Source organism: Apis cerana, linkage group LG2 (genome assembly GCF_029169275.1).
Source record: "Apis cerana isolate GH-2021 linkage group LG2, AcerK_1.0, whole genome shotgun sequence".
NCBI lineage: Eukaryota > Metazoa > Arthropoda > Insecta > Hymenoptera > Apidae > Apis > Apis cerana.
Window position 1 is genome coordinate 1,740,936 of NC_083853.1, and position 23,663 is coordinate 1,764,598.

The 23,663-nt window shown below is 19.6% G+C and overlaps 2 protein-coding genes across 2 annotated transcripts in view; one reads left to right on the top strand and one right to left on the bottom strand.

Moving 5' to 3' along the window:
* LOC133665743 (uncharacterized) lies at positions 1–21,773 on the top strand. The gene is made up of 4 exons (XM_062072062.1): positions 1–165; positions 1,336–1,662; positions 4,122–4,264; positions 21,583–21,773. Exons 1-4 carry the CDS (start codon positions 88–90, stop codon positions 21,680–21,682), a joined length of 648 nt encoding a protein of 215 aa, XP_061928046.1. The 5' UTR covers positions 1–87; the 3' UTR covers positions 21,683–21,773.
* The window catches only part of LOC107995733 (uncharacterized), a 65,481-nt gene continuing 46,215 nt past the window's right edge, over positions 4,398–23,663 (bottom strand). Inside the window, exon 7 of the mRNA XM_062072056.1 lies at positions 4,398–11,578. Within this exon, the coding sequence (XP_061928040.1) occupies positions 11,577–11,578 (2 nt within the window). The 3' untranslated portion in view covers positions 4,398–11,576. The remainder of the gene's footprint in view (positions 11,579–23,663) is intronic.

A 23,663-nucleotide genomic window follows, 5' to 3' on the forward strand; every position in this document is an offset into this window, starting at 1 on the left:
GTTCTAAGCATTGGAGAGTCGGAACTCAAGAGTCAAACCACGTTGAAAACTGGACTAGTTTCGTTTATTATTACGTTCAGTACAGACATGTCAAGAAAATACTGCAACTTGATAATATTATTGTTAACTATTTTTTTGTTAACAACAGATACTACTTCTTTACAGGTATGAATTATTTTTTCATTAAAGAATTTTTTAGAGTATTAATAAATTTTAATCTTATTATTTATTATTTTGATATAGTTTAAAATTTATTTAAGATTTATTAAAAATTTATTTAATCAATAAAAATACATATAATATTAAAAGATATAATAAATATTAAGAATTTAATAATTTTTATAAAAAATAATGTATTTATAATATTTTTTAATTAATTAATTAAAAAATATATAATATAGATATTATGTATTTTATATATATTATTACATTATACAATTAGCAATAAATATGTAATAATAAATTAATTCGTTCGGTATCATTTATCATTTTTATATATTAATAAATTTTATAAAAAAATATCATTTTTATAATATTAAAGTTAAATATTAAAATTTTTCTTAGATTATAATTAAATATTTAAAAAATTTAAAGATACGATAATATTATAGTTTATGTTAAAAAATAATAAATAAAATTAACATTGAAATATTATAATAAAATATATTATATTAAAATAAGTAATATTATGTTAAAAAAAAAAACAGTTAAGATTAAATTTATATTAATGAGATTAAATATAATAAGATAGAAATAGTTTGTCTATAAAAAAATATACATAAAATTAATATTTTAATTAATATTATAATAATTAATTTAATAACATTAATTTAATTATTATTTTAATAAATAATAAAAATATTATATTAAAATAAAAAATTTATTAGATAGATATTAGAACATTATTATTGAAATTATAATTATATAAAAAAGAAGTATTCTTTATTTTTTCTTTTTATTTTTAATGAAATTTCATTGAAATTTTTAATGAATTTCATTAATATATTTAATAATTTAATATGAGATATAATATAAAATATATAATTTAATAATAAATATGTAAATATATATTTATATTATATTATATATAATATATATATAGATATAGATATAGATATAATTATAATATGGATATATTTTATATTACCTTAAGTTTTATATTATTATTTTTATTATTATCTATATTTTTATTTATTATTAATTATATAAATATTTTTATTATAATATAAATATTGTATATATTATAATACAATATTAATTATTATAATAATTATTAATATTTATAATTATTTTTTAAACAAATTAATACAAGCAAATGAAATATTTGTTATTTAGCATCCAATAGTGGTCGCAGAATACGATATTAATGAACATAAAAATTATAACGAACAAGAACAAAATTACAATCAACAAAAGCAAAGTTACAATCAACAAAATTATAATTACAATGAATATCAAAATTTTCAACCAATAGTAAAATTTGATAGACCAATTGTTGTGAAAGCTATTGAAAAATCAAAAGATCAGCAAGATTTCAGTAAAATTCCTGGTATTTCTGGTGTAGACTATCCCTTGTATCATAGTGTGCCTCCAACGAGTTTTTCATGCGCACACGTTCCTTTCGTACCTGGAATGTACGCGAATGTGGAAACCGGTTGTCAAGTAAGTTATTTCATTTTACATCATACTTTTTGTTATTTCATATTTTATAGTTTATACTTTATATTATATATTTTGTTATTTAAATACATATAGCTTATAAAAATTATCATATTCTAATTATATAAGTTATACGTAATATATTTATTATATATCGTAATTATCGTATTATAAATTATATAAAAAATAATACAAATATATAGATATTTATATATATTGAATTTATTATTATTTTATTTCCAATAGGAAAATTTTTTAAATATTTATCTATTTTTTTTTCTATAGATTTATTTGTTAAATATATTTTTCGATATTTTTATCATTAAAATTCTTACATTAATTTTTATAATCATTTTAAATATATATTTCAATTCTATTTTTACATAATAAATATCTTTTTAAAAACATAATAGAAAAATATATGAAAAAATAATGTTATTAATAATAAGTATGTAATATATATATATATGTAATAAAAAATATCTAAAAAAATGAATAGTATATATCAAAAAAATAAAAAAATTTATTTCAAATATAACATGATAAGAATAAAATAATGAGTTTAAGTAAATCATATTAAAATTTTTAATTAATTATATTTTTATTTGAATTTCATTTATTTAAATATATTTTTTATTCTACAAATTTTTGAAGATAATTACATATAATAAAGCAAATTATTTAAAAAAATATCATTTTATTTTTCTAACTATTTGCTATCTATAAATAGCAATATTGATTGATCATCAAGATTTTTTTTAAATATGCTTATATATTCAATAAAATAAAAAACAATATTTTTAAGAAAAATAAAAACGACATTTTTGAAAATTTGTTTTGATTTCTTCTCTTGATTTTTTTCTTAATCTATTCTTATAATATTTTTTAATATTCCTATAATATAATTTCTATAATAATTTCGGATTTTTATATATCTCTAATTAAAATAATTAAATTATTTATATTATTAATTATAAAGAATTATAATTTTATTCAGAATTATAACATTATTTTATTTCTGTTATTTACGAACAAAAATAAAAAAACGAACAAAAATAAAAAAACGTATTAATATGAACCAGATATATAAAATCTGAAAAATCAAATTGAATCAAACCTTAGAGAATTTGAAATTGAAATCTAACCTAATGATCGAATCGGATTTTCGAAAATAAAATTGACCACTGAGATTAATTAAAATTTTTAATTTAAGTGATTTATTAAGGTTTACGATTAAAAAAATTAATCATCAAAAAATTGATAATAGATTGATGAAATAAATCATCAATTGAGGGATTTAGTATTAGAGAATGCTATGCTATGATAATAAGAAATATTTTTAATTTACAATATTTTTTATAATTTTACAATTCTTAAGAATTTCATCTTTTTTGAAAATCTCTAAATTCCAGAGAATTTCTTTATTTTCAAAATATTTTCGGAATCCGAATCGACTCAATATAATTTTTTTGCTGTTTTATTCAGCTTTTTTTATTTCCATCGTCCAAAATGTTTAAATCTTGATATTCTAATATCAACAAGATTTATTATAAAATATTTTATTAATTATTGAACATAGGAAAAAAAGATAAAATATTTTTTAATTGTCTTTTTAAATTTTTGATACAAAAAACAATATCTATTTCATTTAAATAATTCAAAAACAAATTGATATTTTGTTATTTAAAATATTTTTCTTGATATTATTACATGTAAAATAATAAAATGTACATTATATATATGTAACATTTTTTCAATCAAACTTTGTATATACATATAATCCTTAGTATCTTGTTAGTATTCTATAGATCAAAAGAAAAAAAAATGTCACGTAAACATATCTTATTGAAAATATTATTAAAAAATTATAATAATAAAATAAAATATGAAATGAACGATAAATGTGTGTTAGAAAGTATATATTTTCTTTTTCATTGAAATAAAATAAAATCAAAATGAACTTTAAAGAATTTTGAATTTATACTTCTACGTTGTTTATATTCATATATATATTAAAATTATTTTGAAATGGAATTATAGATAGAATTATTAGATCTAATGATTATTAGATATAAATATTGTTAATCTAATCATATTTTGTTATATTATTATAATTTTTTGATAATGTTTATGATATATTTTATATAGCATTTTTTTTTATTTTGATCTATAGTATTCACTTAAAGGGATATTATGTATATTATTATCTTATTTGAGAAATTTTTTCATATTTATTATATAATAATATATATTATATATTTTCTATATAATAATATATTTTTAATATATTTTTTTGTTAAATTAATAATTTATTAATAATTTAATAAACATTATTCTTTTTTGTTAAAGTAAATAAAATGTCTTTTTAATCTTATCTTTTTAAAAGACTATAATCATAAAAAAAAGTTTTACAATTTTGTCAACGAATAAAATAAACGATTAAAGATTTATTAATGTTTTAGGCATATCATATTTGTCATGATGGTCGCGAAGGTCATCAAGGTGCATCTTTTCTCTGCACAAATGGAACTCTTTTCAATCAACAAGAATTTGCTTGTGATTGGTGGTATAATGTGAACTGCGCTGATGCACCAACTTTATATAGGTATAATTATATATTTTTTTAAATAAATATGATCTTAAATTTTCTAAATATTCATTTTATTATGAAGAAAACAAATTGAAACTATAACAATAATTAATGGACTATTGGGCTTAAAGAAAGAAAAGACTATAAATTTATTCAATTTAAATAAATTTATTAAATTAATTATTTGATATTTCCTCACAAAATTTATTTTGCAATACTTAAATAATTCTAACAAAATTTCATTCATTAAACAGATTTGAAAAACATAAGATTTTATATAAAGACATAATTTTTTTTAAAAATGTAAAACAAATGAAACGTAAAACACATTTGAATGTTCAGTATTAAATATCTGTTTAAATGTCTCATTTTTTCCTGTTTATATGTCAAGATGTTATCTTTCAATTTCTAGAACTTTTTCGTAGATTGCAACGTTCGCTTTATCTTGAGTTTAAAACAACGACAAAGAGAAATATGTTTCATTCATTTTTATTATTTCTCACTCTCCTCTCAAATACAATTCGATTCGAAATAGATTTTCAATAATTTATCAGCGAAAACAGTTTTTTTATATTGTTCTAAACTTTTAATAATAATTATTCAAGAAACTAAGACATAACAACAATGATCATTTGATAAATTATTGCGCGTCAACTAATTGTCAATCAATCACTGAAAAAACGATCGCAACGATCTTAACTTTGATCTCCAACATGATTCCTTTTTATTGCGATTACATTTTTTTCGAGAATTAATTATTTCTGAAAAGTCGAAAGACACCACAACAGTTTTTTAGAAAAGCACTTTACAGTTAGAAATTAATGATTAGAAACTAGTTATATATAGTTAAACTAATGATTAACTAATGATATATTAAACTAATGAGAATCTATTTTAATTTAGAAATAAATCAGTTAGAGCTAATCAGAAAAACAGTTAAATATAAATTCATTATTAAAGTTGATTGAAAATTTACGATATAAACAATTTCACAATGAGTGATTCTTTGAAATATAATTAATTCAAGTATTTTTTTTCGTATAATATTCAATTCAGATTTTATACATGGTGATTAGCCAGAATTTTCGTTAATTTACTAAATTTATCTATAATTAATTTTTATTTCTATTTTATTATTGTTCATTATTATTGATATGTATTAGATAATAAATGTGGTGGTTTTCTTTCTGACCAGATATATAAATATAATACTGCCATTTAAAATTGATTAAATATTTTTTTAATTGTATAAGTATATTTTTTATACCATCCATTGATTAGTTGACATATTTTCATATTTTATTTGCATATGATTTTACTATTTCTGTGGATTCAGTACCTTCTCTTTAAAGACACACAATATTCAGAATATTCTCGTTGTTATTTAAACATATTATATCCAACTGACACTTCTTCTTTCATAATGTTTTTCTATTTATAATTTTTACAAAGTTACAATAATTAATTAATTTATAACTATTTTATATTAATTAATTTATTAAACAATACAATATTCTTGTAAGGAACAGAGAGTAATACGTCTGTTTTATTTTATATCGGGAACATGATTCCATTTTCAAATATTTTGAATATCAATATTGTTATTTCTTATATCATAGTTTATATTAACTATGACATTTTACATTACGATTGTTGAAACTCGTAATATTGTTATTATTTTTGAGAAAAAAGAATTTCGTTCGCAGCAATTTCACTCAAATTTCATTTTATTCCCTATTATATACTAGATATTTCTAATCCAAAAATAAAGATTTATAAATATAACTACGTAAATATTCTTCAAGACAACGAACATCTCGATTATCTAATTCATCATCTTAGGCAAAAATTCTGAGTAAGACATTAATATTCTTTTTAATTATATTATTTATTATGTTTTTTTTTGTTCACCGAATCTAAATTCTTTTTCTTTACCTGAATCTTTTGTCTTGAATCTTTCTTTTTTTAAATTTTCTCGGACAATTTCAAATTCCCAATTAAATTCTCTCTTCAACACTCCAAAACACTTATAGTATCATTTCAAACCATCTTATGTCAGAGTAATTTTACCATTCCTTTTAAAATGAATCAGATTTTAGCATATCTTTTCACTATAAAATGATATTTATCATTTTTGATTATATTGATTGATTTGACATTGATTCTGTTATTAGACTATCATGTGTTATAAGAGCAAATTCTGTTGTTCGGAAATACAATTTTTTTTTGAATCCAAATTCGAAAAAATATTTCCGCAAATGAATTTTATCGAAATCTCCAGTCGAGAAGAAACCATCGATAATAACAATATACTTTAATATATGCCCTTACGTTCTGCTATAAAATATTCTTTCTTCTTGAATGAAAACTGTTCCGTACAATTTCTTCTTATTTCATTTTTTAATTTCATATCTCATAAATAAATTTATATGAACAGCTTTATTATTTGTTTGATGATAGAATAAATTATGTCATTTCTTGTTATTGTTATTCATTTATTTGTAAGATTCTTTTCAGTTCTTAAGTAACTTTAGACATTTTTTTTTTGTTCTTCATTAATGTAGCCATATCTTTTCTCTTGAATTAAATTAGTAGTGTATATATAGCTATCATACTACGTTTTCATTTTCGTCGAACAAATTTCCAATCTTTATCTTAAATGAATTTTTTCCATTCTTTTTCTTATTTCTTTCCTATATATTATGGTATCCTCTTCTTTATTAAGAAAAACTCTTTTCCATAATTATATGGACGGACTTGTAACCGTACAAAATCATAACTTGCAATATCGATTCATACCTTGAAGCTAATAAGTTAAAAGTAATAACACAATTCATTCGTTTCAATTACGTTGATCTTAACGAATATATGACAAATATTAAAATTTTTTTGTAGATAGGATAATAGCTGAAGTATTGATCAGCTCGAATCACTCTTTTCATATATATTATAATCTAATACGCATTTTTGAATTTTGATTTTTTTACATATTTTTGAGTGGCAATTAAATCAGCATTATGAATAATAGAAATCATTCGTATCATTTTCTTTCTTAGTATTTTCCATAATTATATTATTAATTGTAAGTATTTTATCTTTCCGTTGAAATAATATTTAGTTTCGAATTTTTTAATTTAGCTGAAAATTCTCGGTTTTATCGCGTTTTATCGTTCCATAAATCCGAATTTTCTTTTTAAATAATTCTCCACAAATTCCACACTTATATAATAATTATATATTAATTAATTATATAATAATTATTTATATATAGCTAATAACATTTTCCAAAAAAATATATCAATAGTTTCATTATAGCATTTCTTAAAGTCTATCCAATATCTGAGTGTATTTTGAAACACAAAATATATTCCATAATAGAATCGCATAACGTTCGGATATTATATTTAATAATTTTCAAAAGATTATAAATTTTGAAATTCACTCATCCACCCCAAGATCCATATTTCGATGAAAATATTTTATCCAAAATTAAAGATTTTTCGAAATTTTTTTAAAAAATAATCTATTATGCGTTGCACTTTAAAAGATCAATCGGTATTATCACATATACTATTGTTATCAAAAAAATGTAAAAATGCTAATATATATCTAAATCTATTATAGTCATAATTTTGCGAAATATTGGTTCCAAAGGATTCGTTAATTGATAAGCGCCCATTCTGGTTTTCTTTTATCAATCCTATAAGTATCGATAACACAAATTACTTTTTAAATTCGTTTGCAGTAAAAATTTTGCACTTTTTTTATATTGCTTGTTTTTATTAGAGTTTTGTTTATTTATATTTATTGATTTCAATGCTAATAAATTCAAAATTATTTCTAATAAATTTACAAATTTACAAATCTTGCATGTTTTGTATATCTCTCTGAGAAATACATGAGAAATACATAGAACACGGAGATCCTTTGAATTCATTATTGTTCTTCGATAAATCAAAATCTGACCACTCTATATCGTAATTTTCATCTGATTCTTCTATCAATTGGCGTATTGTTCGTCAAATTCTTTGCACATGCATATTCAAATCTGATTCTACATCATTTTGTTTTCTATCTGAATTTGTAGAATCTTCTATTTCTTCAGAATTCTCAAATTCAATTGGAACATCAGATAAATTGTCGATGCAATTATCTTGTAGAAACATATCTTCTTCTTCGTTTACTATTATCAAAGAGCATAATTTTTTATTAAAAAATTAAAAACACAAAATTTATTAATATGATCGTACTGCAGTCTGTAAATTTTTAAAATAATTCTTTTTTCCAAGCAATCTTACATAGTTTCTCAGTAATTTCCAAATGGTATTTCATAATAGGCGAAAATTATGCTATATCTTTGACTCAATTTGTCAATTTTTTGTTTTCTTCTTTTTAAAAATGAATTCTATTTCTTTATCTTTCAATTGAGTCAGTATTAAATTTTCTAAATTTGAAACTTTAAAGTCAAAACATAAAGAAAAACTCCTTTTCTTTCTGGAGTAAATATTTTTTACTATTTTGAAGGCATTATTATAAATTTTATTTTCTTAATGCTTTTAGAATTTCGAAATCATATTCTTGTAAACGTTCTATCTAATTGTCCCGCTGGATTCTTGAAAGTACCATAAATCTGTATAGTCCGTCTTTAAAAGAAATTTTCGCCCGTAAAGATAATGATGAAAATGTTCTATTAACTTTATTGCTGTTAACAATTATTTACAAGTTATAAGATTAATCTCTTTTCCCAATATTTTTAAGAAATAGACAATGACTTTTTCTTATTGCAAAACTTGATACATAGCTAAAATAAATTTGCTGTTTTTTGAATAATATGTTAAAATTTTTAAATATTATGTCAATTTTATTTTTTAATTTTGAAATTTAACAATCCAATTATATTGTATTTTATTTTCAAATGATTTTGTAATTAATGAAAAATTATTAACAAACTTTCTGTAATAAATATAAAATTTCAGAAAAATTAGGATTTTTCAGAATTTTCCATTCTAAAATAAATAGTTTTAATCTGATCTTAATCTATTTTTATTTCAATTTCTGCAATAATTTTTATTTCGTTTTCAAAGAAAGTGCATTTCTTCGGGCATAAGTAAATTTACTTGACACATGCAAAAGAATATTTTTTTTAAATTTATTATTTTCTTTTCAAATGTTTTTTAGAAGTAAAATAATCACATATATATACTAGATTTTCCAAGTGAGATTTGTCAACACGGTCCATTAAATGTTCAAATGTAACAAAGTTCGCATTATTTTAAATTGCCATAATTCAGTTTCTACTGCAAAAAGCAGTTTTCTTCTTATCTTTCTTATCCATCGAGATTTGTCAATAATCATTTTGGAGATCAATTGTAGGAAATCAAGCAGAACCAGATAAAACAAAATTGAGAATTTCTTCTATTAGCAAAATGAATAGGATTCCTTTTTACTAATTTCATTCAACACAAAATCTTGTGCTATTGTTCTTTTTAACAAGCACAATCGAGGAAAACAAGCACATTTTTCTATTATTCCTTTTTTCAATATATTGTTTAACAATTCATTTATTCATTTATTTAATGATTAAAAAGCAATTGTCGCAATTCTTATTTAATAGGTTGATATTCTTCAATGATTTTATGAACATTGCATTTTCCAACTTTTTTTGAAAATACAAAATATAAAATCACGGAATTCAATAAATAATTTTGGAAATTTCATTTTCTATTGTTTCATTAATTCATTAATTTTACATATTGATTATGAAGTTCTTGTAAATGTCCGGAAATTTTTTCTTGTCTTTTTTCTTTTCTTCTTTTTTTTTTTTTGGAAAATAATTTTCTTTTTTTGTATCAATGAATATATTTCCGATTAAAAAATCTAAGCAACATTTATATTTATATTTCTTTGAAGAAGATTCTTTCATATTGGCTAGCAGGAAATCTCCTTTACTTTTGAAATTTCCTGAGATTAACTAAAATTAAAAAAAATTATCCATTTTGTAATTATATAAAAAATTATATAAATAATTTTGTAATTATTCTCCAAAAATTGAAAAAACATTTTCGATTTCTAATTCCGCTGCGCCAAATTTTTGCGCAAATCAAAATTTTTTTTTTCAAAATTTAAACTCTAGTGTTAATAATTATTTTAATTTTTTATTATCGATTTCTTTAATTAATAAATTTAAAAATAAATTCATTTTTAACAAGATCGGGGCAACAAGAATCGAACTCGGAGATTTCTTTTTTATGTTGATTTTTGATTTTCGTTCTTTTTTTTTTTATCATAATTCTTTTGAAAATATTCTTGCTTTCTGTATCCAACATGCCAGGTTTATTACTTTTTTTTTACATTTCTTTTTAGTTTCCCATTTCTTTTTTTAGAAATAACTATATTTGTATTTATTTATTTTGCTTTACAAGACATCTCTAATTTCCATCTCTAAAGTCCTAATATCAACAAAAGATATTTTTTAATTTCCTCATTAGCTAATATAACAAACTAAAATGCGATTAAATTATTCCATATTTTGTCTTGATTTGTTTTGGATTAATCGATAAAAATTACTTGTATTAATCTAGCTAACGCTGAGATCAACTTTTCTTTTTGTTGATAATTTTGGAATAAAACATAATTTAAATTTGATAGATCTTTGCATCGAAATAAAATTCAATTGTCAAACTTGATTTTGAATAATCCGAAAAGTATTTGACAGGAAAAAATTATACCTCGTCAAATCTTCTAATGAAGCAATCAAACCTTAGCTTTGATTTTTACTCCACGTATTTATCTGCGCTACTATTTTAAATTGTATTTTTAATTTTCCTCAAAATGAAAATGTAATGTGGAAATTTTATCACATATTCAAGTGATAGGCGATTCGTATTCAGTAACGCGGACAAACGAGGAATTAATAATAATAATAATAAAGTATAATATTAATAAAAATGTCTATATGTAGATATAGCTATATAAATTTCACTATTTACATTAATATTCGAATTATTATTTATATTATTCACAAAACTATTTGTCCCATCCATTCCGGTTATTCTAATATTCTAATATTCTGAATATTCTGAAATTATTATTATATATTATATAATATTTATTATAATATAATAAATTGTTAAATTTGTTCTTCAATATGAATCATCCACTAGGATCCATCTTTGTTTTCTTTGCTTTCTCTATTATTTCTTCTGTTGATACATTAGTGCTCCTTTTTTTATCCTAAAAGCGGCAAAAATTTCTATGAAATAGAGCTTTATGAATCAGTAATCAATTCCACAAGAAGCACATTTTCGAAGACATAGATGAATGTTCTTCCTAAAAAAAAAAAGCCTTAGTTGGACACCAATATTGCATCCAGTTAATTCTTTCATAATGTGTTTTTATTTTATATAATTTTCAGAATAATTACAACAATTAATTAATTTATAATTATTAATTTACGCAAAACTAATTAATTTACTAAACAATACAATATTCTTGTAAAGAATAAAAAACAAATATGTCCGTTTTGCTCCATGTCCGGAATGTTAAATTGATATTTTGGATATTAATGATATTTTCATTTACTATACCGCGATTTATGTTGTTCATGATGTTCCATACTTTGGTTAAAAACTCGTAATAATATTATTTTATTTCGTGATCTGAATATAAAATCTGTATATATAGAATCGATAGATCTGAAAAGTATTATATCAATAGGAATATATATTTCATCATTGTCATTTTATGATTTGGAATGTAATCGAAACAATCATCTTAACTCTTCGAGAGCTCGACAACGAAAATTTAAATTCTCTTATTGTTTTATTAAAAGATAAATAAATATTCTTAAAAAAGAATCTTTTCTAGCAAATTTGTAACATTTTTAAAATTTTTTCAAGATTCAATAGATTCTTAGTTAGTGGAAATATTATTATATGAAAATTAATTAATCGAAATATTATAATATATTTTAAATATATATAATATATATTATATTATAATATTATAAAATAATTGTTACAATCATATAAGTTTGATATAATGATAAAAATTTTTCAACTGCATAACATGAAATTATTTCCGATTAATCTAAAATAGATGTTTATCTGACTTCTTATGCATCATATTGGATTAGTCCAATAGATAGTATAATCCTTTTTTTATTATGTCAATATTAAATATATTTTGTACATAATAGCTAGTATATAATACCATAGATAAAAAAAAAGTAAATTCACAAAAAACCAAATTGAAAAAAAACTAATATGTTGCTTTTTTAATTATACAAAATAAAAAAGATTTTAATATAACCGCAAAACAGGATATTAATAAATAGTAATATTTATTACTAATTTCTGCAAATTTAAAAAAATTTATAAGAAAAACTAGCAATATTGTCATCGTTTGTGATTTTGAATTCCTGTTTAATTAATAAAAAGTTTCATTTATAGGAAATATAAAAAAATCTTGTTTGATTTCCAAATTTGAAAATAATTTTCAACTTTCTTAATTGAAATTTTTTTCTCGTCTTCATTTCCACGAATTTATTATTTATTAATCTCTGGTCAATATAAAACTATGAAGTATGAAAGAAAGATAAAACAATTTAGGATATATATAAATATATATTCGCGAAGCAAAATACGATAGAGAATTAATAAATAGTTCTGATAAACTATTATAAGGATCGTAAAGTGATAGCAAAAAAATTGCTATTCTAGATATAATAATATAATATTTGCAAAGAAATATTATGCACTTCTAATTAAAGTACTTATGTTCTGTTGTTAATTTTAAATATAAATGCTGGCATTTAATGTCTTTATATTATTAATAATAAATTTTTGCTTATAACGAATTTGTTATTCAATCCGCATTTATATGTGATGCAAAGGAAATAATTATTGATGTTGAAATTGGAATCCAATATCTTTGGCATAAAATTATCTTTTCTTGAAAATACTAATCTTTGCACTATTTGATCCAAGAAAGCTTACAGTTTCGTTTCTTTTTTAGTTTTAATTTTAATGATTCTACAGACTAATTCTTTTTTAAGAAATTTATTTTTTAAAAAAAGATATAAACAAACGTCTTTTTCTTTTGGTCTTTGTTATAGAGAATGTATTATTGTTCTTTCAAATTAAAATTATTATACCTAATACTATGGTATGTAAAGCATGAAGAATTTTTTCGATTTGAGAGATTCGGGATTTCTAGCTAAAATCTCTTCAGTCGAGATAATATTCATTTTTCCAATTGTCCATATACAACTATATGTATAATTTGTGCTACATATTTTAATTTTTCTAGAGTAAACTTATATAATATTCATGTTTTGAATTAAACAATAAATTTTCTATTGATCTAGTTATTTTTTAGTTATCTTTTACCTTAAATAATTCTTTTTTTATTTTTATCATATTCTTAAAACATCAATTGTTCAAGCCAATTCGAACATAATTTAAAAAAAAATTTATTATTAATATGATCTTTAGTTTTTTATTTTTCTGTTAATTTATTATAAAATGTTTTAATGTTTTAAATTATATTTCAATTTATCATAAATAAATTATGTGCTTTAACAATATTCATAAAATAAATTCCAAATTAACATTGGTTGTAAAGATGCTATTCTTTTCACGAAAAAAATGAAAAATGTCATTTTTTTAGCAGAAAATTATTTATGGATTACCAATATGGAATTAAGATGACATAAAATATTTATTTACAATTATTTAATAAATAATTATTTACATTTATTGTTAATAACAATTTAAAAATAACACATAAAGTCAAAATCAAAATATCTATATAGCATTTCTCTGATGAAAAACTTTTTAAAAAATAAATTATATATGTTTTTCTCCCCACACAAAAATAGAGAAAAAGAGCATTAAAAAGCCTCTATGTGCGATATTAATATTCATAGCGTGACATATTTTTTAAATGCATTCTGATATTTCAATTTAAAGTAAAAGTAAAGTATTTAAAGTAAAATAAAAAACTAAAAGTATTTAAAGTAAAAATAAAATAATGTTTTAAAATACAATAAAAATTGAACCAAATCATTTGAGTTTTTTTGAGAAGTTAGAAATATTAATTATCATCAGTTAAAAAAAAGTAATTTTATTCCTTTTCTTTGCGATTCTCACGAATTTTTTTTCAAAAATTTTCTACATATACTAATAACTATTAACGCTCAAAAGATTTTATATTTTTAAAAGATAAAATATTAATATTAAAATATTAAATCAGATCATCTTAGCATATAATACATAAATAAAAATAAGAAAATATATAATCAAAAAAAGTTTTATTTTTTTCAAATTATTATTATTTTAATTATTAAATTTATAAAACATACACACACACAAATTTTAATAGGTAATTTTCGATTATAAGAACTGTATTATATCGAGTGTTGGAATATTTAGATTTTTTTTTAGGATTCGAAGAAAACTGTATTATATCAAATTAAATGTTAATTGAGTGGCGATAAACAGGTATTATAGTATTATTTAATATACTGATTTTTGTAACTTCTAAAAACAACTCAAGTAAAAAGAAAACTTTTAAATCATAATTTAAGTTCAAATATTTTTAATCATATCGTATTCTTTTCATTATAAAAATAAAAAAATCTTAAAAGATCCATAGATACAAGCATGATTCTCAATCATTATTTTGAAAAAAAATATTAAATTTTCATTAATTTTCGAATTAATTTTATGTATAATTTATTTATATTCTTCAGTCAATTATAAGAAAAATATCATTTGTCATGGTATTGTATCCCAAATTTATTATTATATATCATAATATATTCCATATTGTTGTAAAACGTTGAATATGTTAAGCAACATCGAAAAAAAATCTAAGCTCTACACGATAAAAATAGCAAAACTCGATGATACTTTCTCTCTTTTTTTACAAATAATAAAGCGGAAATATAGAAACAGAAAAAAAATAGACACATTAGAAAAGAAATATTAATCGTGAACGGAGCATTTTTAGTATATTCGTTTCAATTTTTGCTATTTTTTTTTCATCAAATCATTCTCTTTACTCTTATCCTCTTGTATTTTACAAAATTCTTTATAAAATTCTTTCATTTTTTTTCTTCTTTTTCATTTCTTTATATATATTGAAACATACGTATGTATCAATTCAAAATAACTTTATAACTTACACGAGATTAAATTATTACTCTATCATTTCCATTTTGTGTCAATCACTTAAATCTATCAGTTGAGTTGATACATATATCGCAATATGTTTCATAATATGTATGTTTTCTAATATGTATAGAAATTTTTAAAAATGCGAGTTTAAATATTGTTTAAATAATGAGAAAGAAAAAGAAAAAAAAATATGTGATTCATAATACATCTAAAATCTATATGCCACAAATAAATAAATGTTACTTTTCTTATAAAGTCTTCTTTATTGACAAGAATGTAAAAAAATTATAAATAAAATAAATTTAAAAATTAATCAAATTAATATTTTTTTCCAAAAGATAATTCTTTCAAGATTTTTTTATCTTTATCATAAAACATAATTAAAAAAAATTTTATCTTAAATTTTAAAATCATTTTTGCACACAGTTTTATTTATAAATCAATTCAGAAATATAGAATCACATTATGCTCTTTATATTTGTTTTTTATACACTCTGTACATATATAAAAAAAATATTTCTTTTTAACATTACAAAAAGTACAATATGTAACAAACAGAATTAATAATTTTTTCAAATTTTGTACACTTATATGAAAAAATTTAAATAATTTCAAATTAAAACAAATAGGATTTTTTTTTAAATAATACAAATATTGCACAATTTTTTTAATCTGTTATCGTCTATAAAATTTTTAAATATTAAGTTCGATGGACATTCGATATTCCATTATGTTTCTCTATTTATAAATTTTTTACAATTAACTTATACAATTATTTAACTTATACAATTTAGTTATTTATTTATTAAACGAAATAATATTTGTTCAAAGAGCAGAAGGAAACATGATCTATTGCATATTTAAGCGATTTTGATTAATATTTGCGATATCAATGATAATCGATCTTCCAAAGTTATCTTTTCTTGTAGTTCACGTTAGCTATTTCATATTATAGCTGTTCGTAACAACATTTATATTAAAAATTTAATTCATGCTGATTTAATTCCACTTGAATCATCATAAATTGAATATAAATATCGTGAATATTACAAAAAAGAAATTGAAATCAAAATTAAAACAAAATAAAAAAGAATAAATTACAACAAAATTATAAACGAAGGAAGAGAAATTTATATAAACAGCATCCAGGATTAGCTTTAATTTTGTTTAACTATTATATGCTTTTACTTATTGTGATAAAAGGTTTTTTTTTAGTACTTATAATTTATAGTTTTGTCTAAATGAGAGTTCAGACGTTGATATTATTATTATATCGATATTAATTTATCTACTTTCATTATAACTTCACTTTGCATTAATGATGTTGTTTCATTCGTTTTTTTATACCAACTAGTTGATAATATTTGATAAGAAACAATCATCAGTCTAGATAATTTATTAATTCTTATTAGATCAAAATAATTGTGAAAAATTTTCCATATTATCACATCATAAAAGAAATTTTTATCACTATAGCTACTTATAACTTCAATAGCGATACATTTTACTTTTGGTTTTTATTAATTTTAGAAATAACGAATTCATATATAGATTATTAAGATATCTTTGGAAAATCGATTCTAGATTAACAAATGCAAAGTTGATATAAAAATATATAAATAAAATATTTTAATTAAGACTTATTTATTAAATTATAAGCAATTTAAATTCGTATTAAATAAAGGGAATAGAATAAAGAGTAACAAAATTAGTTAAGTTTATAAGAATCTTCATATATGATGCAGATGTGTATGTCGATAGATTATACAATACATTGATTTAATTTATTCTATTTCGAATAACGACAAAAACATAAATCAGGCCTTATTAAATGTTGATTTGTAGTTTTATTTTGTTGAAAAATTTTGTGACAAATTAAATCTCTCGTAAATCATGATATAATAATAAATTCAAAATGATCTAAAACAACATTTACTCTATTCCAAAATTCAATTGTCAATGTTTTCTCGGAAAAATAATTCTTGATGATAATTTTTGAATGAGAATATCATGTTTGATAATGGAAAATATACTAAATATTGAAATATATACTAATAGAAATATATTCGCATCTTCGCAGATATTATCTACCAATCTCGATTTTCAAAAACTTCTTGATCGATATTGGTATTTTCGATCAATTTTGAAAATTATTATGCATCATAAATATAGCATAAATTAAAAGATTTAATATAGCAAAAAAAATCATCTCGAATGAATTTTAGATGAAAATTTAAATTGAATGAATGAATCTAGATGTGTTGATCATACTATACCATGCAAGCATTTTTAAAACTAGGTAAGAAACTATCTAAAAAAGAAAAAAGAAAAAATTAATTCCCAATTTGTGAAACCATCTTTCTTTAAAAATGATTTATATCGTCTAAAATATCTAGGAAAAATTATGAATAGTCCTTTTCTAATCATTACAAAACAGATATTCAAGAAAGCAATGATTATAATATATTTTACTGCATTTATTCTTTCGACAGAGACTTTTCTCTTAATATTTTTCGTATATTAATCTATTGCATTAAATTCATAATAATATCAAAATCCGCAGTTATAATTAAAATAAGTTTTTGATTGGTCCGGATTGAGAGTAGCGAACATAAATTAATGCAACAAAGTTATTGAAAAAGAAACTTAAGTAATAGAAAAGAAAAATAAAGTAATAAATTAACAGAATCTAGATTTTAATAAAGTTTGAATTTATTCATCATCGAATTCAGAATCAAAGTGATCAAAGTGGATGGCTAACATATGCAGACTAATATACACGTCAATAATTTATGATCAAAAGAATCTGATGTTTTCACCGGCATTTTGTTTTCATAATGAAACACAACATGCTAGATTATTGCACGATTATCGTCTTGCAATGAACTTTTGCAAGATTCAAGAAAAATTGTGTGCCAATGCAAAAATTGTTTTGTGATTCTGGGGCTTTTTTACAATTTTTTTCTAATACAAAAAAAGAATCATATAATTCGCACACTTTATTTCTGCATTTTTATTTTACAATTATTTTTTTTCACAATCATCCATATTAAACCTACCAATCGATATGTTTCTTAATTGTTTGTATAATTTTATTTTATATCGTATCTATTCACTTTAATATAATAAAAAAGACTTTAGTCAATGCGAAAAATTAATTAAATGAATTAGTTTATTAAATAAGTTAAATAAGTAGTTTAGTAAATAATAAAAATCATAGACAATAAACTCAACATATTAAAAGAAATAAAGTATTTGATTCTATCGTATACGTTATATTTTTAGTCAGAACTATGGAAAGAGAGTGTCAAACAAATTATTTAAAGAATAATTAATGAGCAATGTTTTATATATAATACAAAAAATTGACACAAATTAAAATATGTTTGAATCTTTATTCTCCTATTTCTTATCTAGCGATTCTATACTATCATTTTCTTATAAAGCAACGTTCTGCAAGCATTTACAATCTGATATGATTAGCATTAATTTAAATAGATTAAGCAAATATAGCTTATAACAATACTTTTAAAAAAGATTGAAACAGCAAGTGAATTTCAATCTAAAGAACAATCTTCCAACATAAAAATGGCAATTGGAAAATCACGCGCGAAGAAAAAATTATTAATTAATTTTTATACGCATTAATTAATTAATTATGTGAATTATTGTGAATCTAATGAAAATAATTCTGAGATCTATAACTCTCCGAGCAATCGATGAATTAATCAAGAAAGAAGTCATGAAAAATTTTATTTGTATTTTATCCAATGAAAAATCGACTTAATAGACATATAATTTGATTATTACTATGCATATTATCTATGTAATTACTATCTACACATAAACATTTATATTTTAATTTTTGTATAATGAAATATATAATAATTTATATAATATAAAAATTGTATAGTATTAATTATGCACAATATCTAGTTATGTTAGATTCATTAAGTATATAGATATAGATTATTAGATATTTAGATATATAGCCTGTTATATTAGTTTATTTTAGAATAAGATTTTAAAATTATTGACATCTTATAGTGTCAATAATTTTATAAAGCTATCAATCATAATTTCTTTTTTATTGTTTACCATTTTATTTCGAAAATTTAATATTTATTCTTTTAAAATATTCTTATTAACCTTTAAAATTTTGCAGTTATTGCATGTTCATTAGATTCCCTTAAACTAAACCTGTTATGATCATTTTTGCTCGATTTCTGATGTAATACAATTGGTACTTGAGAATGATCATTTTTTATTAGCCATTTTTTATCAATAAGATAGATTCGACTATCTTTTTTATTGTTTCATAGTGAAATGAAATCAATGTATCAATTGTGTATTTCCTATATAAAATATACGAGGCAATTCCGATTTTCACAAAAATTCTCAGAAAAACTTAAAATTCCAACAAGCATTAAATGCACAATATCTAAAAACAATTGAAGTCATTGTAGAGAACATAGAGAATTTATAATTAATCTTCACAAATATGGTCTTTAGAATTAGTAATAAAAATTTAATCGATCTCGTGCAAAAACAATCAAACTCGAAAATTTTACAATTACTAAGAGCATTAAAATATTTTTATATTATCTTATAATTTCAATATAAAGTTTATAGAATTTAAAATATAGTATATAGAATTTAAAATTACATAATCAATTTCTAAAAATTAAACATTGTATTATTTGTTATTCAATTATTGAAATGCAGTGTCTCCATTTATCTTAGTCTATATGCAACTTAAAAAATAAAAAAATAAAATGAAATCCACTAAGATGTAGATGAAATTTAGTCATGATGTAAATATATACATGAAAAATTTAATCGAAATTATTAGATGATATTAATTTAATGATACAATTTTCCTTTTTATTCTTTAAATTTCATAATCGGGAATGTATACTTTTCGAAAGAATATTCTTTCTTCTATTTTATTTCATTTTAACTTCTATTTTAACTCATAATTAAAATTTTAACTCATAATAAAAATAAATATTACTAATTTCAATAATAGTAAATCCTTGTTTCCTTTGTATTTCATATCTTTGTTATAGCTTTTTTTAAATTTTAAGTGATTTATATTTATTATAGGTTTATTACATAAGAATTTCATTTTTAATAGTATTATGCTTATCGGATGTTCGATTCTTCATTTATTTATTTTATTTTATTTTTACATTATAATAACTTTATTTATATTTTATTTACATGTACATTTTTTAATTTAGAACAATTCTACTATTTTATATTTTACATATTATATTATATAATTATTATATCTTGACACATCTATATTGATAATATTTGTTGAGTGAATATTCAATATAATTCTTAAAAAATATTCATAAATTAAATGAAAACTAATTTTACTATTAACTGAACATATTGTTATGTTTATTATATTTGTTTTCATTGTTTTTATAATATTATATAATTTATAATTAGTAGAATAATAAAACAATCAAATAATTAATATTTTTCTTCGAGATCATTTTACAAATGCATCATTACTTTATTATACTTTGATATATATAACGATATAATTATATTAATATATGGAATTATTTCACTGTCACAAAAAAAATTTAATTATAGAATATCAAAAATTTAAATATATTTTTTGATATTCAAAAGATTAATTTTTTATTACAATATTTCATTATTTATTAACGTATTTAATTTTTATAAATCTCACTCAAAGACAAAAATTATAATAAATCATTAAGTTTCTATTAATCTCACTGATGAAAAAATATATAGTCTTATTAAAAAAAATATTGTTGATATTTAAAAAAAAATGATTTTGAAAAAAAACTTTTGCTTATTATGATATTTATTCCTTTAAATTAAAAAATGCTTACTATAAATTTTTTTTATCATAAGAATAAAAAATATATTTATTTAATATAATATAACTACGATATTTTAAGATTAAATAAATATTTAATAAAATGTAAATATTTTAAATTTTATATTATATTATATTATATTATATTATATTTATATATTTATTATATTATATTTATATTAAATTTATATTATATTATATTATATTATATTAATTTATTTAAATAGTTGTTTTATATATATATATATATATATATATATATATATATGTATATTTCTATTTTGTTTTAGGTTAAATGCAGATCCGTTAAAAAATCCTTACGCGCCAAAAGAAAAACAAAAATTGGAAGAATTTCGAAAAGAAATATATTCGAAAATCGTTGTAATTTAAAATTTAATATCTGGAAGTGAGTTTATATGAACAAAATTTTTATATGTAAAACTAAGATTTTATTATTTGAATAAATAACTATTGAAGATTACTTTAATGTATTATAAAGTAGTACTAATGTATTATTATAAAGTAGTTTTTATTATATATTAATGTATCATATATTTAAAATAAATTTAAATACAATTTAAATTTAATAAAAATATTTATCTAATATTATATTTTTATTAAAAAATTAATTATTTTATAATAATTAATAAAGAATTATTTCATTATTTCCTTTCATCAAAAAAGAATTATTCTAGTGAAGAAAATTTTAATTTATTAATTACTACCATATAACTAATTTATATAAATTAATTTATATCTGTCATGTAAATCAACAAGTTTATATAAATAGAATTATATCTTCAAAATATAGCTATGTGTGTATATATATATATGTAATATCATATATTATATATTATAAAATTATACATATTATATATTATAAAATTATATATATTATATATATATATTATATATATTATATACGTATATATATATTATATATACATATAATATATACATATAATATATATGTATATATAATTATATATATATAATTTTATTGTTAAATATAATTTTTATTTAAATATTCTTTTTCAGTAAAATTGTTGACAGCCAAATATTCCTATATTATGATTCAATGAATCATGTAATAATATAGATAATTCATTTTACTAGATATAAAATTATTTAAAAAAATAACTTTATATTTTCATCAAATTTTAGGAGTAAGTAAAAATAGATAAAAATAAACTGCACAAAATAATCTTCATCTACGTAATTATTATCTTAAATAAAAGAATTTTTTTATTCATAAAATTAGTTAAGATCAAAATAATTCATTCGCTTTGTTTTTTTCTTTTTAAATTATATTTTCTTATTTCATGAATACCTTAAAAATAAATTTAAAAAATGATTATTCACAATAGAAAGCAAATGTCTTAAAAATTCAAATTTAAAGAAGAATTGGAACATATACTATAAATGAAAGATTATCTAAAAAGTGAAAATAAATATCGATTATAATAATGATTTACATGATTTATATTATTTATTTCTTTTTTTTGAAAAGAAATATTATAAATTAATTAAATTAAATAAATGATTGAAATAATATTGAAATAATCTTAATTTATCATATTATTAAATTTTATCAATTTTTCATTCCATCAATCATCTGTATATCAATTATATCATATATTTAAAAAATCATTTTCATTAAAGAAGTTACAAGTTCGGAATTATAAATTCAAAATTCAAATATTTGCGATGATATAAAGATCGATGTTTATAAATGTATAGTTAAGCTAGAATTAAAAAATGATTTTCTGAAAGTGTTAATGATTGCCATACTGAATTTATGAGGATTTAACAATAACTAAGAGAAGTAACTATTTGAAAGTTAAAGCCGAAATGAATAAAAAATATCTATTATATTTATGATATATACGTCTTTGAATATTCTTTTGAAAGTGATCGATTAACTTGAAATTTAAGAATTTTAAATTCATTTTACAAAATGTATCTCAAAATTATATTTATTAATATTTATTAATTTCTAAGATATTTAAATCTTTTGATACTATACATTCAATATTGTTTAATGTACTTCAATTCTGTTTAGCATCTGTTTAGCATTACTAACATATTGAATACTATCAATTTAAACATTATCAATATAACTGGCTTCATTATAATAATTTTAATCGTCAGTTAATAGCTGATAACAAAACCGATATCGGTTTTATAATATTTTTCATCTATAATTCTTCTATATAATATATCACGAGTCATCATTCAAAATATATAGTGAGTGAAATTAATGTTACTATTTAGTATTATGTATTACGTTATTATTTAGTATTATTATGTATAACAAACTTGGGCATTCATGAATTTTTGAAATATATTAAAGATATTTCATTATTATATA

Excerpts from the sequence above, each read along its gene's own strand:
- LOC133665743 (XM_062072062.1), top strand. The coding sequence starts at position 88 with ATGTCAAGAAAATACTGCAACTTGATAATATTATTGTTAACTATTTTT. Across the intron at positions 166-1,335 it reads CAGATACTACTTCTTTACAG|CATCCAATAGTGGTCGCAGA; the intron begins GTATGAATTATT and ends TTTGTTATTTAG. Across the intron at positions 4,265-21,582 it reads GATGCACCAACTTTATATAG|GTTAAATGCAGATCCGTTAA; the intron begins GTATAATTATAT and ends ATTTTGTTTTAG.